A 15,362-nucleotide genomic window follows, 5' to 3' on the forward strand; every position below is an offset into this window, starting at 1 on the left:
TGCAGCCAGCCCTCAGCATCCCCAGAGCTCGGCTTGGGCTTCGCACGAAGGGACGGATTCTCACAAGTTCCTGAAACTAAAAAAACAATTTGCCTCGGGTGGTTTAATTTGTGTCAAATTTCAAGGGACAGGGAAAATAAACACCTTAAACCTTCTCTGCAACAAGTCGGGCTGTCAGAAACGAGGAAGAGGCTGAGTATTTAATAATTACCAAACAGCACACATTAAACCTGAAAATTAAATCAAGTTTTTATTCAAAGCATCTATTAGAATGACAGCACATCAACTCTTCTGCTTTTAATTCATGCCAAACTACAACTTAAATCTTTCAAAGAGCCAAACAATTTCTTGTATGTAATCATCTAATAAAACAAAAAGCAGTCTTCCACATCCCATCTTTGCTTTTTTAACTTGGTATTTTATCCTAAACTTGTCATGATTAAAAACTGCTTCAGCTGTCTGAATTTTCTCTATGGTGAAGTACAATCCAGTGTACTTGTCATACTTCAAAGACCTGAGGAAATATGCTGGCTGACTGAAAAAAGAAAATTAAAAACATCAAACCCAACAACAACAACAAAAAAACCCACCAAACAATCCACAACCAATCGTGATGAAGTAATATTCCAGTCTGTAAGTGGCTGGTAATTACAGTCTTCTGCCCTGTGAAACACTACTCGGGAGCAATTATGAGTTAAGATTCAGAATTACAACAGATGTATGTTCAGGGCTCATTTTGGGATCAGACTATTCACATGAAGCCAGATGAACAGTCAGAAGCACTTAATATTTTTTAGAAACCCAAAACCTACATACATGAATGAATTACCAGTTTTACCTAGGCAAAGAAGCCTTGTATGACTAGTGTTTCCTATTTTTTTCAGACAATGAAGCAGAAGTTAAACCGTGTCACTGGTGCAAAATTATTTACAATCAATGAAAGACACTTTTTTTTTTTAAATTATTCAATTACTTTTTAGTTAAGTGCATCAACACAGGATTTAAACAAACTGGGTTAATGAGATTTTCAACCACAAAAGGTTATCAGAGAACATACTTCAACAGCTGCAGTTTCTGATGTAAAACCACTCTACTTTTCTGGTACAGCTGTATGCATCTGGTCAGCCTACAACAAGTGATTGACAAAATGTTTTCTTCCTTTTCAGTTCAAGTGAGAGGGAACGAGACTTCCCTTCTCATCTGAATTTACTGACTCCAACGAGAGGAAGAAGTTAAAGCAAGCAGGTCAGTGAATACACATTATTAATATCCCCTTTAGCAGTAGCTTAACAACAACAACAACCAACAACAAAACCACACACAAAAAGTCCATTCTGAAAACAAAGTTTTGTTAGCATATTAGGAATCTCTGGCTGCCTTCAAAGCAAAATATGGTAAAAGATCACCATGACACAATGCTACTGAAAGTACATAACATTCACAAAGTGACAAGATACCCTGTTAAACATTTTATATCAGCATCTGAGTACTAGGCAGCATTCTGCAACTTCATTTATTTGGGAAATATATGAAATCAAACTGTTAACACACTTGTAACTACCTCTGGAAGCCTATTTTCTATTTGTATAGTGAATACTTTTCTGCAGTGTTTACTTTATAGCTGTGCTATGGTTAGTGAACAAAAAATTGGCATGTTATGCTGGAGTAAAGCAGTAAGGTGGCTTTATGCACAGTAAGTATGGAGGCTTCTATTTGCTAATCATTATAAAAGCAATGCTTTAAAACTTAGTGTTTGCTAATAGAAGACCTAGAATAGTTTACTACAAATTCATACCACCCTGTAAATAACCCCTTTATTAACAAAATCAAGTGCCAAATCACTACAGGGCCCAAAAACCTGAAAAAATATTACCAGTTCTTTACCTTTTTCTAGACTTTGCAAGACTAATCATTTTCAGATAAAACAATGTGCAAAACTTCCCAACTACACATGTTAGGAATAACAAGTGCTACCAAGAGATTCTGCTGAAGTCAAATCAAAAAAATATGAAGCAGCAAAGTCAAGCCTCATACCTTGGGCAGTCACAGTGAAGGTATTCCCTGCATGAAGAATTTTCTTTCCCTGTACAAGTTGAGATAACTAACCTCTGCCCTTTGCCTTGGAGATGCTAGGTATAGATATACTGACATTAGAAAAACATGGTTTCATTGCTGTTTAACAATATCCCCAGACTCATCACTTTGCTAGATAGTCAGATAAATACTTTTTTGTCAGCCTTCTTTGGCCACATGTACCATCCTGCTAATCGTGAACACTTTGTTCAGAAAGTGTTTCCTGTGAAATCTGCTTCAGATAAATGAGTTAACCTTGCAAAATCTAGCTTCCCATGACACATAAATTTATCAACCCTGCCTTATGCAGTCCCATATTTACAAAATACTTAAAATTTTACATCCGTCTTCTACCCTATCAAAAGTGCAATTCTCTCACCCCATGTTATGGGGCAACAACATTCTTCATAATTTCTACAGAATAGCAGCCTATTACAAGCAAATAAGGTGCTTAGCTTATGCTTGGGATCTAACTGGTTAAGTAACACCAGAAAGTACATTTTTTTATAGGCAGAGACTGCTCCTCCTATCTACTGTCGCAGGGGTGCCACAGCTAAGTTTGCCAGCTCAATGAGCGCCAGCGCGCCATGCATGCGTTCACGCTGCTCCTGGAGGCGACGGTGGCAGGCAGCTGAATGAGCGCTGTTTTTCTCTTCATCGTCCTCTTCATCAGACTGAAGATACTCCATTGGGTCCTGCTGTTCCTGATCTGTTTTCTGGATTGCTTTGGTCTTCAAAGCAGGAGCACGCTGCTCTCTAGTCTCCCAGTACCTATAACATCAAACGTGAGGAATTCTTGTGAAATACATACAAACGACTCGCACACCAACAATTCAAAATGGGCAAAAACTTCCCAAGCTTGCATCCAACTGGGTATTGCACTTGGCTTTACCTTTCAGCCCTTATATGGCAGTATTTAAGCTGTCAGAAAACTTCTTTACTCAGTATTTCATATGTGAAGTGCCCAAGTGAACATTGTGACAGATTTCTTGTCTCCATGGTGTTCTCAGCAGGCATTTCTTCCTAGACATACAGTACCCCTGATACAAATGCAAATTCAGCAAAACTGTAGCACTAGCTAATAAAGTATTAGCAGGTGTTGATCAAGCAAAAAAAAGTATTTAAGCAGAGAGCAAACACAAACCAAAACAAAACTGTAAGAAAAAAGTCTCAAGAACTTTGTCTTGACCAGGAGTTCATAATTCTTTAAGGAGAGGCAAGGCTGTGCTGATGTGTACTGGAAGAACATCTAGTCTTGCTTTCTTGGGGTTTAACTATCCCAAAGAATGAATGCTATGTCAGACCACTCTTTTAAGTATTTTGAGAAAGATGAGGAAACTTACTTCGCTAGCCACTCGGCCACAGCTTTATTGTCAGCTGTCTCCTTCTTACTCAGCCTGTCTGTGAGCTCTTCCCTCTTCAGTCGGGCATAGGGATGTTTGGGACAATGACGGTTTGCATGTGTGAATCTGCTTAAACAGCCTTAAAAAAACACAGAGTGACAATGAAGAACGTGTTACAGAAAGCAGCCAACCAAAGAAAGTGTAGCATCTGTGGGATGGAAATGCCACTGAATCCACCCTTCCCCATTCACAAAAACCCTAGGTTTTGTTGAAAACCAAAGGCTCTAGGTTCGTAACATGCCCCATTATTTTATATATTAGTATCCACTGACAGAGAAGGTATGCAATCCTTAGATACATGCAGAATTAGGCAGATTCTGCAGGGCTCTTCCCTTCCCTAAAAGTTCCACCAAATTTAAACTCCAAAGCTTTTGCTATGTGAACATGCATACATTTCCAATACTAGTCTGACCCCAGAAAACTGCAAATCGTTCTCTGATGACTTACCATTCTCTGAGCAGACAAAAGGCTTCTCTCCTGTGTGGAGACGCTGGTGAGTTTTGAGCTGCCCACTCTGTACAAAGGCTTTCCCACAATCTGGGTAATCACATAAATAAGGCCTTTCACCTAAAGTAGTAACAGAAGAGATTTATGAAAGATGACTAGAAGTGTCATAGTAGTCAGTAGTGGTCCCTGGCTTCAGAAACTTGCATCTACTTAAAAAATCCTGGTGTACTTAGAAGTGCATGCTCTATGCTACTGACAATACACTTATTTCCGAAGAGAAAAAAAATTGTACTTTTCCTTGTCATATTTCCTGATTTAAGACTCCTAGATAGCACTACATAGGTTTTGTGAAACTGTGCAGATATAAAGCAATGTTGTATTGCATCTGGTGTTCCCTCCCATACCTGGTTCGGTGGCTGTCCCACGGGTGGTCCCCCCCCCCATTGGCATCCCATTGGCTACGGTCCTCTTTCCCCGCCCCCTCTCCCCTGGACAAAACCCTGCAGCGGGCTGAATGCGCCCTCTTTCTTTACCTGGGTGGCTGCACCACCTGATGTCCTGTCTCAAGCTAATAAACGGATACCTACACCCACGTGGAGAAAGAGCGCTCCTTGTCTTTTGTCCTTCGTCTATGCTGGTTCCGTGCTGGGCTTGGATTCGTGCTGGCCGGATTGGATTCATATAAGCCCAGAAACCCACAGAACACAGCAAAGAAATATGGACAAGTAATTGGACAAGTAATGTAATTCAGGTTGTAACCAGAAGCATCTTATCCTTACCATAGCCTGAACTAGGGTAAAATAACCTGAGGTCAACATCACTACAAGGTTATAGAAATATCTCATTAGGAGAAATAGCTAATGTTTAAGAAAAGCTATAATGATGAAGGCTGCATGAGAAACTTATTCCAGATTTAGGTTTTCTTAAATCAGTCATCAAGGAAGAGTTCCCCATGCAAACTGCAGCCAGGAGAACAAAGGTAGCAGGTGTCTTCTTCCTCAAGTGGACCTGACTGCACACACTACACAAAGGTATCCCATGCCACCGCCCTCAGGAAGGCAACAAAATGAGGGTGAGTCTGGCTCACTAATTCAGAGGAATGACAGGGTCAGCTCCACTCAGTTAAGTAGTTCTTACAAGTTCAACACATTGTAGGACCAAGTGAAGTAACTTATTTTGACCAAAAAATGAGGAATGCTGCTGTTTAATATCATTATTTAGATTAGTCATAATGACCTGAGTCAGAAGGAGATGGTGATAGCCAAGGCTTTTGTGGGATTTTGTTTGGTTGGTTTGAGAGGAGTGCTGGTGGTTGTGTCTGTATTGTGAGCTACATTTTTTCATGTTTTATGGCAAACAGTGTTCTGTTGAAGAAATAAAATGTATTTGCTTGGTTTAAAAAAAACCCAAACAGCACCTTCAGTTTCAGTTCAGCTGAGTATTGAGTGAGCTCATCGTACATTTAAACTTAACTGCAAATCACCTTCTAAATACAGTTCAGTAAATTAGCATGATCTCCTCCACTCCAGAAAATTAATTTTAGGTGGTGGGAAAAAACAACTGGCTGGTGATTTTAAGCATGTGGACTCTTCTCTCAATATTTAAGCACACTTCCTAGGATGTGACAATCCTGAAGTTGCCACTTTTTAAGTTACTCTAACCTCTTACAGCAAAACTTCGATTGTGATGTGAAAAATACATCAGCAAGGAAGAAACAAATCACAAAGAGGCAATCAGGATACAAAATGCTACCACTCAAGTACAGAGTACCAAGCCCAAGACTACAGTCTTTCTTAAAAAGTGAGTCTGTGACAGATAAAATGTTTACCCAATTTGGCTATACTATTATAGCCCAAATTGCTGCTACACTTCCCCACTATGGTTACAAAGACTTTGATTGACTAAAAAGCACTGGGAGCAAACTATGGTTAATTTAGCAGTTACAATAAAATCGTAACAGGTCAAGTTTTTTGGGGTTCCTTTATGTTGGTTTGGGGGGATTTAATTCCTTCGTTTGTGCTTCCTAAGTGGCTCTCCCAGCTATTCACACCTTCCTTTTACTCACCAGTGTGAGTTCGTTTATGGGCTTGCAGTGACTTCTCTCGTGGAAAGACCCTGTTGCAAATATTGCAGCGTATCCTGCTGGAAGAGTGCTCTCCTTCACTGATCAGGTCTCGGACAGTGTCTGCTCTTGGACGGCCACGTCTGATTCCATCCTGGGTGTAAATAATGAGGCAACTAAACTCAGGCATTTCCTCCCCCCTGCAGTTTGACCAACTGGCACAGCATCCCCTGGAGTGAAGGCATCACCAAGGATGGTGCTGTGACAGCACAGAGCCACACCAGACTGTGTCCAGCCCATTCCTAAGGGCCTGGTGCAGGAGGGGAGATGACAAGCACCGGGGGAAACTGACAACAGGATCACAGAATGGGTCAGGCTGAAAGGGACCACAGCGGGTCATCTGCTCCAACCTCCCTGCTCAAACAGTCATTCTAGGGCACATGGCACAGGATTGTCTCTAGGCAGCTCTTGAGTATCTCCAGGGTCAGAGACTCCAAAACCTCTCTGGGCAACCTGTGCCATGCTCGGTCGCCAACACACAAAGAAATTCCTCTTCATATTGAGGTGGAACTTCCTGTGTATCAGTTTTTGCCTACTGCCTTTTTTTCCTCCAGCTTGTTACAAGCAAATCCTAGCTCCATCCTCTTGGCACCCTTGTAAGATACTCATATCCATTATTAAAGTCATCTCAGTCGTCTCTTCTTGAGGCTGAACAGGTACAGCTCTTTCAGCCCTTCCTCATAAAATAAATGATCCGGTTCCTGAATAATCTTTGTTGTCCTACATTGAACCCACTCCAGGAGCTCCATGCCTCTCTTGTACTGAGGAGCCCAGAACGGGACAAACCGCTCCAGACGCGAGGAGAGAGAAGACAAGAGTTTTTTTTCGGCGGCGAGGATGGGTTTTTTATGTTTATTTTTTACTTTTTAAAAGAAGGACGACAGGCAGCCGCCCTTTCAAGCTTAAATGAAAAAAATTAAGAGCATCTAACTGACAGTAGAGATACAGAAAGAACCTCACTATTTTCATCAATTTCCTACAGCCTGCCAAAACAACTAGGCTCTTGTGGAAGAATATTAGTCCAATAGTGGAGAGTGAAGCTCTTGAACAAAAGGAGTAAGAAAAGGTTAAATTAAGAAATAATTAGGTTAAATTGAAATATTTTCTGTGTTAACCAAGTTTTAAATTGGTAATAAAGAAATAAATATAACATCAGAAATAAAAAACATGAGAATGAATAATAAAGAGAGTAATTATTTATCTCTAAGTGCTTCTGCCAGCAAACTGTTAGCATTTCTGGTTTAGAGCTTTAAACATCAGCATTTATGCAAATTAGATGGCTCAAAATTCCACACACCCAATAGCACTGATCAAAAAAATATTTCTTTCTAGAATTTAAGCATTTTGAGGATATAAGGAGAAAATTCTCAGAAAAAAAAACAGTTTAAATAACAAACATTAAACAAGCACTCAGAGTTGATATTTTAACCTTATCTAGATAAAAAGCTTTATTCATATAGGAATGAAAATAACTTTCTGCAATACTTACAGTTGGTTGAATAAACTCTTAATACTTGAAGACATGGCAATACTAGCCTGTAGTTCTGCAAATTATGCTTCACTAAATTCAATGATATGTTTAGGACACCATTTATTCTTGCTTTCACTCCAATCTTCTTGTCTGACATCAGAGAAATACAAGACCAATCACACTGATTTTGAAATTGTTAAAAAAAATAGAAGTTAAATTACTGAACTCTTTCTACCGATGTCAACTCTGCTTATCTACTTTCCACCATTCTTTCCTCCCCTCTAATTTACTTCACTTTAATTTTTTTCTTCTCTACCAGTTCTGAGTATGTGGATGCTTACACAATTACAGAAAAAAAAAATTAGGTTTCAATTATAAAACTGTAATTATTAAGCCATAATATCACCTTTTGGACCAATTTTTGCAAGGAGAGTATGAAGAAGCACCATTAGTTCTTCATTTGGTGGAAAGTCTTTGCTGGCAGTCAAAAGCAGCTGTAACAAGATCTGTGTCCCTCCTTTGGTGACTAAGACACTTGCTCTCCGACCACCACCTAGAAATTAAAACTGAACTGATGCATCTAAAGCCAAAGAACAATTAAATATCTAAGATACAGATATAATGAAGTTAGTCTTTAGAACAGCAGTATTTTTTTTATATATGACTGCACTATGCAAGAACATGCTAGACTTACAGCAACAAACTATTGTGTAGGATTATTTGAAAAGTAACTTCAGTCTTTACATTCTTTTAATTCTGCATATGCTTCAGCAATCAACAACAAAAACCAAAATAATAATACTTTATGAAAAAACCCAACAGCAATAAAAAGTAACCAGAGAAAAAAAACAAAAGCTATCTGAAAAAGCAAGCATAAATATAATCATATATTAGTCCTTAATGAAAACTTACCAACTGAGACTATCTCAATGAGAATATTCAATATATTTAGAATAGTTTGCGGATCTCTTGTATTCTGCAATAAAAAAAAGATCCATGTTTAGCATGCAGTCTAATAATGGTTTGGATACTTAAAGATAGGAGGAATTGCCAGCACAAAATTAAATAGAACTTTGGATGTACCCACGTAGCAACCGTCCCACTATGCAGCCCAAATTAACCACAAAACCAATTAAAACACACTTTGTAATGTGATACATCAATTAGAACTGATAGGTGACAAGCAATTTCTTAAAATATCTAAATATAAGAGAGAGAAAGTCACAAGTCGGTTACTTAAAGGCAATATCTATTCATAACAAACCAACACAAGTTTGAAGACTCCATAGGATAACAACATATTTCATAACACAAATATAAGAAATACATACATTTCATGATGATAAAATGCAAAACTGCTATGAACGCATAACCAAAAAAATGAAAACATTTTACCTCTAGGGTTGACAGAATAATTTCTATTCCAGTGGAGCCCTTAGAAGTCATCTCCTTCCTGGTTTTTTCTGTCAGAGAAAAAGACCAATACTGGCTTGTAGTAAAAAATATATGTTATCATCTACAAATTGACAAGAATCTTTACACTGCAAATAATAAAACTTATTAAAAAATGCATATATGTATCTACTAAGAACTAAGTAAAAGACTTAATCAATTTTAAAACTAATTTTTGTTTTCAATTGTTCAACAATCTTGTGATGGCCTAGTAAAAAAGTGAAGAAAAACATTAGTAAGAAAGCTGCCTTCCAGATACTTCTACTCTTTACACATATATAACACACAGACATATATACATATGAAGCAAATTATTACTTAAATTACAGCTATTTGACAACACAAAATGGACTCGGCACTACCAATACTATAGTAGATATATTAAACATGATCTTAAACAGACGTTTTCAACAATCAGTGACAAAAGCACATGTATAATCAAGTTCACTAAGTCAAAACTTAAGTCCAGCAAGGGAGATACAAGAAGCAAAAGAGAAACTACTAAAACCACAGAGCTTAGATAATTACCTTGACTCTGGACCAGATGAAGGATCTTGGAGGTAACATGTCTGGCACTGTCTGATTCTCCTAACACAGAGTCTGAATTTATCTTCTCCAGCTGTGACAGCAGGGATATAGTCCGAGAATTGGCTGAAACACTACAAAAAAGATATGATTTTTCCATCTAAATCAGAGAAAAAAGCTCCTAACAACAGAAACTTGATGCTAGAGTAAAGGCTGTGGCTGATTCACTTCCATATTTTATCTGGATTGGAAAACAGTCTTGATTCTCAATTCTGGCAAATTTACAGATTTTGCAAAGCCTGCACTGTAACAGACTAATTTTATGTAACAGCATCTCCAAGAGAAACTGTGAACAGGGAAATCAATTGCAGCAAGAAAAATGCAGCTATAGGTACAAATGTTCTTCATCTATGCCATCTAGAGTGACTTATATTTAGTAATTTATGTTAAGTGACAGGATATCCTATCAAACCTGCCATTCAAGGAAAACTGGCTACAAACAGACCAAAAGACAGCTTGTCTCACAGGATGGCATTTCAGAACAGGAAGAAAATAATCTCATTTGTGAAGTAAGCAAATTAGCACACACCAGCTGAATAACAAGAATACCGTTTTGAAGAAAAAAAACTTAGGAAGGTTTCTAAAATTATCATCCAAGTTTGGGTTAATTTTGACTACAAGGGCATTTTGGCCTGCTATTGTGGGTTTATGCTGGCCATAAGCCAGGCATCCAGCAAAGCCACTTACTCCCCTCTGCAGCTGAAGAGAGAAAATTTAATGAAGGGTCATGGGTTGAGATAAGAACTGGGAGAGATCACTCACCAAATACCATCATGGGCAAAACAGGCTCAACTTAGAGATATGAAGTGAATTTATTGTTGACAAAATGAGAGCAGGGTAATGAGAAGTAAAATAACCCCTTAAAAACATCTTCCTGCTACCTCTCCTTCCTTCCAGCTCTGCTCCTACCCCAGCAGCACAGGGAGACAGGGAATGGGGGTTATGGCCAGTTCATCACCCAAGGTTTCTCCCACTGCTCAGGAAGAGGAGTCATTCCCCTGCTGCACAATGGGGTCCCTCCCACAGGAGACAGCTCTTCATGAACTTCTCCAACATGGGTCCATCTCATGAGCAGCAGCTCTTGGTGACCGGCTGGGTCCCTCCCATGGACACCCAGTCCTCCAAAACTGCTGCAGTCTGGGTCACTCTTCTACAGGGTACAAGTCCTTCAAGGACAAGCTGCTCCAGCATGGGGCCTCCCTTGGGTTCACAGAGTCCTTTGTGCATCCACCTGCTCCAGTGTGGGTCTCCTCCACCAGCTGCAGGTGGATCTCTGCATCCCCATGGACCTCCATGGGCTGCAGGGCACATTGGCCTCACCATGGTTTGCACCAGGGGCTGCAGCAGAACCACAGCTCTGGTGCCTGGAGCACCTCCTCCTCCTCCTCCTCTTCCTCCTTCTCCACTGACCCTGGCGTCTGCCAAGTCATTCCTGTCACATGTTCTCACCCTACTCTTCTCTGACAGCAACTACATGTGTGCAATATCTTTTTTCCTTTCATCTGAAATCTGTTATCACAGCAGCGTTATCACCGTTTCTGACTGGCCTAGCCTTGGCCAGCAGCACATTTGTATTGGAGCCACCAGGGATTGGCTCTGCTGGACATGGAGGAAACTTCCAGCAGCTTCTCACAGAAGCCGTCTCTGTAGCCCCCCTCCCTCCAAAGCTTGCCCTTGCAAACCCAATTCAATGCATTAAAGAATTAATATTTTAGTGTAGAAACAAGAAAATTTTCTCTATGCAAGTTAAAGGACCAAAATAATGAAACATGATACAGTCAGATCAAATCCTTTGTATTACAACAAAGCACACCTTTTATCACACATGACATAAGACTGGAATTGTAAAAGGATAGGGAGCAAGGATTCAAGAGAAAGCAGGAAAATCTAGCTTGTTAGACTCAAGTTGGAAATTACAATTATGGAGTTTGAGGATAGTAAACTTTCAGAGATAAAAACAACTAACTCTGAAACAGAACAAAACATGACAAATAAAGATGAAAAGATGTATTCTACCTCTTTAAAGTGTGTACTTTATATTATGGCCTTTAGGCAGATAATAGCAAATGATCACACTGCATGTAACTTTATTGTTATTATGTTGTAATATGGATTTATGTAAAACTTTAGCAATGGTAATAATATCTTTTATCCAAGTCTTTATTATTATATTTTTAAAGTTTCCAGATTTCCTGTCTGAGCATTCAGATTCCACTCTAGGAATCACATTCACAACCTGTGAGACTTTCACTGCTGGGACTGAGACCCCTTTGCAGTGGGTGGCTCCAGTCACCTGACAGGTGCCCCGTTTGAATCCCTACACACACCATACTCACACTGCCAGACAAGCTTCCTTTGCCATCTTGACCCCATGTTTCCCATAGCAGTGTCCCAGATGCTGGGTTCCTGGAAGTATTCTGATACTGATACAGCGACTCAGTAGCAGCACGTGCTGTTTCTAAGGAATTTCTGGGCTTTTACACCCTTGCAATCCATGTGCCCACCCTTCATGCCCCTTGCACTTGCCTCTTGGTCCAATGGTGATATTTTGGCTGAGGTCCTCTCCTTGTTCACTGGGTTCTGCAGAGTCTCTAGGTGACTGGCCATCCCCACCCCTACCAGCTAGCACCAAGGTCCCTGTGCCCTTTGTTAGCAGAAGGTCAGTGCCTGTTCCTGGCCCATTTGATGGGGCTCCAACCATTTGCTGCCAGCCAGGGCACAATGTCCAGCTCACACACAAAGCTCTCAGTATTAGATGTATTTCTCTATAGGCATGTCCATCTTCGGTGATGCAGCTCTCTTTTTGGCTTAAGACTTCATGTAGTCAATTTTGCTTAGTAGAATTATGTTGCTGGAAAATGTATGAGATAGCTAGATCCTCTAAGTGGCACAGTGTTACCCTCTCTACCTGTTCTGGCACCCTGCCCCAGAAGGGCACCTTGAGCCATGTGATGTGTTCAGGATGTGTCTCCCTCAGGCAGGAGAGATGTGGGCATAGAAAATGAAATGTCCAGGGATGAGAAAGTGTCTGTACGAAAGGTCAAGGACAGGATGACCCTTGCTGCTGATTAGGTACTTAGCTGCAAACATCAGAGAAACACCAGTCACCATTCTCAATTCTGTCTTTTGTAATTAGGCACTTTTGCACCTTTAAAAAAAGAAAAAAAAAGAAAAAATAAGCAAAGGCTGTTTTGGTAAAGATGCCATATTCCACATCTACACCTGCTAGGCAACCTTGCATAGGGTGCTGTTCTGTGCGTGTGAAAAAGCCACTTGTGGAGAGAATGTGGATGGGACAGCCATTTAGGCAGGCAGCCCTCATCTTCACTTAACATGAGTCACCTGTTGTCAGAAGGGTTAGGCACCTGTGCCTTGTCTTAAAACTAGGAGATTCAGGCTTTGCATGCAAATATGTAATCATGCCAAAGCCATCACTATTACTGTTTGGTATAAAATTCCAGACAGAGCATTTGGTTAAAATGTAAAATTCAAGTTTTCCTTGTCTGTCTCCATTGTTTGTGTAAGTATGTAACCTGACAATCACACACTGATTGCACATAGTGAAAAGCTGTGAAAGGAATGAGAGGGAGGTGTTTTTACAAACAAACTGTGGGCCTGCTGGTAGATAGAGCCAGATACTGATAGGAAAAAGAAGCAATAGTAGGAACCATAAATTCCAGAGGAATTCCACTAATTGACACAGACTGTTACTCACCCAAGGCCACGCTAAAATCCTGGAGTTAGAGAAAAATAACAAGAGACACAAAGAAAAGGGAAGGGGGGGAGGATGCACATTGGAAGAGGGTCTGTATTAGGCGATTTAGGAAGTCTGTACCTCTCAAGTACCTAAAACAATGGGAAAAAAAGAGAAGGAAATGGGGCTGAGAAATTAGGATAAAAAGGAGGATGCATCCCCCAGCAATTTGAGAGATCCCATGGGAAATTGCCCCATGACCTCTCCTTTTATTCATGAATAAAGCTATGGGACTCCACTCCACTCTTTTTATGAGAGTCCACTCTGTCTCTTTTTCAGACGTAAAAACCTCTGGCATTTTGGATTAATTTTCCTGACAGCTGCAAGCAAAAAAGAAATTGCAAATTACTTTCATTTGTCATGCAAGACTTTTAATCAGTTTGGAGGTTGGAATCTCTTACAGAAATTTTGTTTTGATTGACAGCTCAGAGAAAACTAAGGATTTTTCTAAATGTTTGCATTAATTTTAGGAAACAGAATTGTACAGATAAAGACAAGATATATTTATAGCAAACACTGGTTTTGGCTGTCATTGTGGAATCTGAGCAGCTAGACTTTTTTTTCTCTTTTGAGGCTTCACGAAAAAAAAGCAGATCCCACAGAACACCAGATCTCTAATCTTATTGCTGAAATATATCTGAATTCCTCATATTCATACCTCTCCAAAGATACTATGACCTTCAAAGTACCTATTAAAGCTGTAAGGACATTACAGTCAGTGATGACACTGACCAATGATAGTCATCTGTCATCTTTCATATACAGCATAACCTTGATTTAAACTTGTAGAATATTTAAATAAAATTATTTCTAAAATTTCTAAAAAATTTTCTGGATACAATGTGTGCTGAGGAAATCTAGTGTAGATGCTGCAATTGATACCAAAAGGCTCCAAAAAGATCTGCAAATATTTGGTGAGATTTTTGATATGCTGTAGTAATGTGATGTTGTTAATGTCTTTCTCCAGATTAGTACAGAACAACGTACCTTCCCAGTTCCTTCTTTGCACTGAAAACACATGAGGTTTCATCTTTCTACAAAATAAACCAACAATTCAGAGGAAAGGACAGTTGATCTAAGCGAACATTTCTTATAAAGTATTTTATTCCCTTTTCATATTATTGAAAATTTCGTCATGAATTTTTGTTAATTATGGCTAACTACATTTTACAACGTAAGAACTGTGCAGAAATAATGATATTTTTCTTTTGTTGACTTATATTTTTCTGCTTTTAATTTGAAGTATTTCAGAGCCTGAGAGATTCGACTCAACTACCAGGATTTTGTAAAGCTCTTTTGCAAGCAGATAATTCCTGAAGTTTCTGTCATTAATTCCATGCAAAACAGTTTGTGTTCTCTTGAATGAAATTGAAACTTGAAAGGGCACTAAATCAAATTAAATTAGTTTTCTAATTCTGCATGCCCTAAGCATGCTAAAGTCGGTCTACATGAGAGCCAGGAGAGATGCAATGACTGTGTTCAAGGCTTGCAATAATCTATAGAGGATACACCTTATTTTGCTTTACAGTGGTGTCCACAGACTTATCAGCATCCCAAAATGAAGAGAGAACAGGGCGGTCTTTAATCCTGCCTTTTGAAACATAGCATGATTTCTGATACTGTTTCAAGTTACTGTAATAAGGATAAAATTAATTGCAAAAGCAGGTGGTATATGCAGTGAAGTTATCATGACAGAGGAGGCGTTAGTTTCACGGAAGAAAGACAGCCTCATCACAAAAACCAAGACTGCAATCTCCATTCTTTGGGCAATTGTGGCTGAAGGGCTAAGATTTTTTTACTGTGGCTGATAAAAGAGGCACTAATATTTCGCCTGCCCAGGTGCCCATCCCCTGCAGAAAAAAGCCTTCATGAGTTTCCTGGCATGTCACTGTTGGTCATATTTATTGAGACATTTTTATATTGAGACAGCAAAAGTACTCGCAGCTGGCTCCAGAACTGGGAGCAGCTAAGGCCTCTACAAGCGTGCTGCACCAGAATCTGTCACCGTGGGGGCTCGGTGGCGGCCGGGGGGCCCCGTCCTGGCTTTAGCCGCCC

At 39.6% G+C, this 15,362-nt stretch overlaps 2 protein-coding genes across 3 annotated transcripts in view; both read right to left on the bottom strand.

Annotated features, from left to right (window-relative positions):
* Window positions 1–227: 227 nt before the first annotated feature.
* ZNF367 (zinc finger protein 367) lies at window positions 228–6,328 on the bottom strand. Of its 2 annotated transcripts, none has more exons than XM_031061837.1 (4): window positions 5,989–6,328; window positions 3,924–4,043; window positions 3,417–3,555; window positions 228–2,844 (listed from the first exon to the last, which is right to left on the bottom strand). In XM_031061837.1, the coding sequence occupies exons 1-4, from the start codon at window positions 6,173–6,175 to the stop codon at window positions 2,604–2,606; spliced, it is 687 nt and encodes a 228-aa protein (XP_030917697.1). In that variant the 5' UTR covers window positions 6,176–6,328; the 3' UTR covers window positions 228–2,603. The 2 variants fall into 2 exon arrangements, with proteins under 2 accessions (XP_030917697.1, XP_030917698.1); XM_031061838.1 differs by lacking the exon at window positions 5,989–6,328 and adding an exon at window positions 4,511–4,738.
* A 340-nt stretch (window positions 6,329–6,668) lies between these two features.
* Window positions 6,669–15,362, bottom strand: part of LOC102034299 (cytosolic carboxypeptidase 1) — an 11,752-nt gene continuing 3,058 nt past the window's right edge. The window contains exons 4-9 of the mRNA XM_031061840.1: window positions 9,497–9,627; window positions 8,912–8,979; window positions 8,429–8,492; window positions 7,923–8,069; window positions 7,535–7,666; window positions 6,669–6,907 (exon numbers count right to left, since the gene is read on the bottom strand). Coding sequence (XP_030917700.1) covers window positions 6,669–6,907; window positions 7,535–7,666; window positions 7,923–8,069; window positions 8,429–8,492; window positions 8,912–8,979; window positions 9,497–9,627 — 781 coding nt within the window. The remainder of the gene's footprint in view (window positions 6,908–7,534; window positions 7,667–7,922; window positions 8,070–8,428; window positions 8,493–8,911; window positions 8,980–9,496; window positions 9,628–15,362) is intronic.

Source organism: Geospiza fortis, unplaced genomic scaffold (genome assembly GCF_000277835.1).
Source record: "Geospiza fortis unplaced genomic scaffold, GeoFor_1.0 scaffold325, whole genome shotgun sequence".
NCBI lineage: Eukaryota > Metazoa > Chordata > Aves > Passeriformes > Thraupidae > Geospiza > Geospiza fortis.

Bases quoted from the DNA above. Each gene is read 5' to 3' on its own strand.
- ZNF367 (XM_031061837.1), bottom strand. From the start codon at position 6,175: ATGCCTGAGTTTAGTTGCCTCATTATTTACACCCAGGATGGAATCAGA. The intron at 4,044-5,988 runs GTGAGTAAAAGG...TTACTACTTTAG, and splicing joins CCATAAACGAACTCACACTG to GTGAAAGGCCTTATTTATGT. The intron at 2,845-3,416 runs GTAAGTTTCCTC...TTGATGTTATAG, and splicing joins GTGGCCGAGTGGCTAGCGAA to GTACTGGGAGACTAGAGAGC.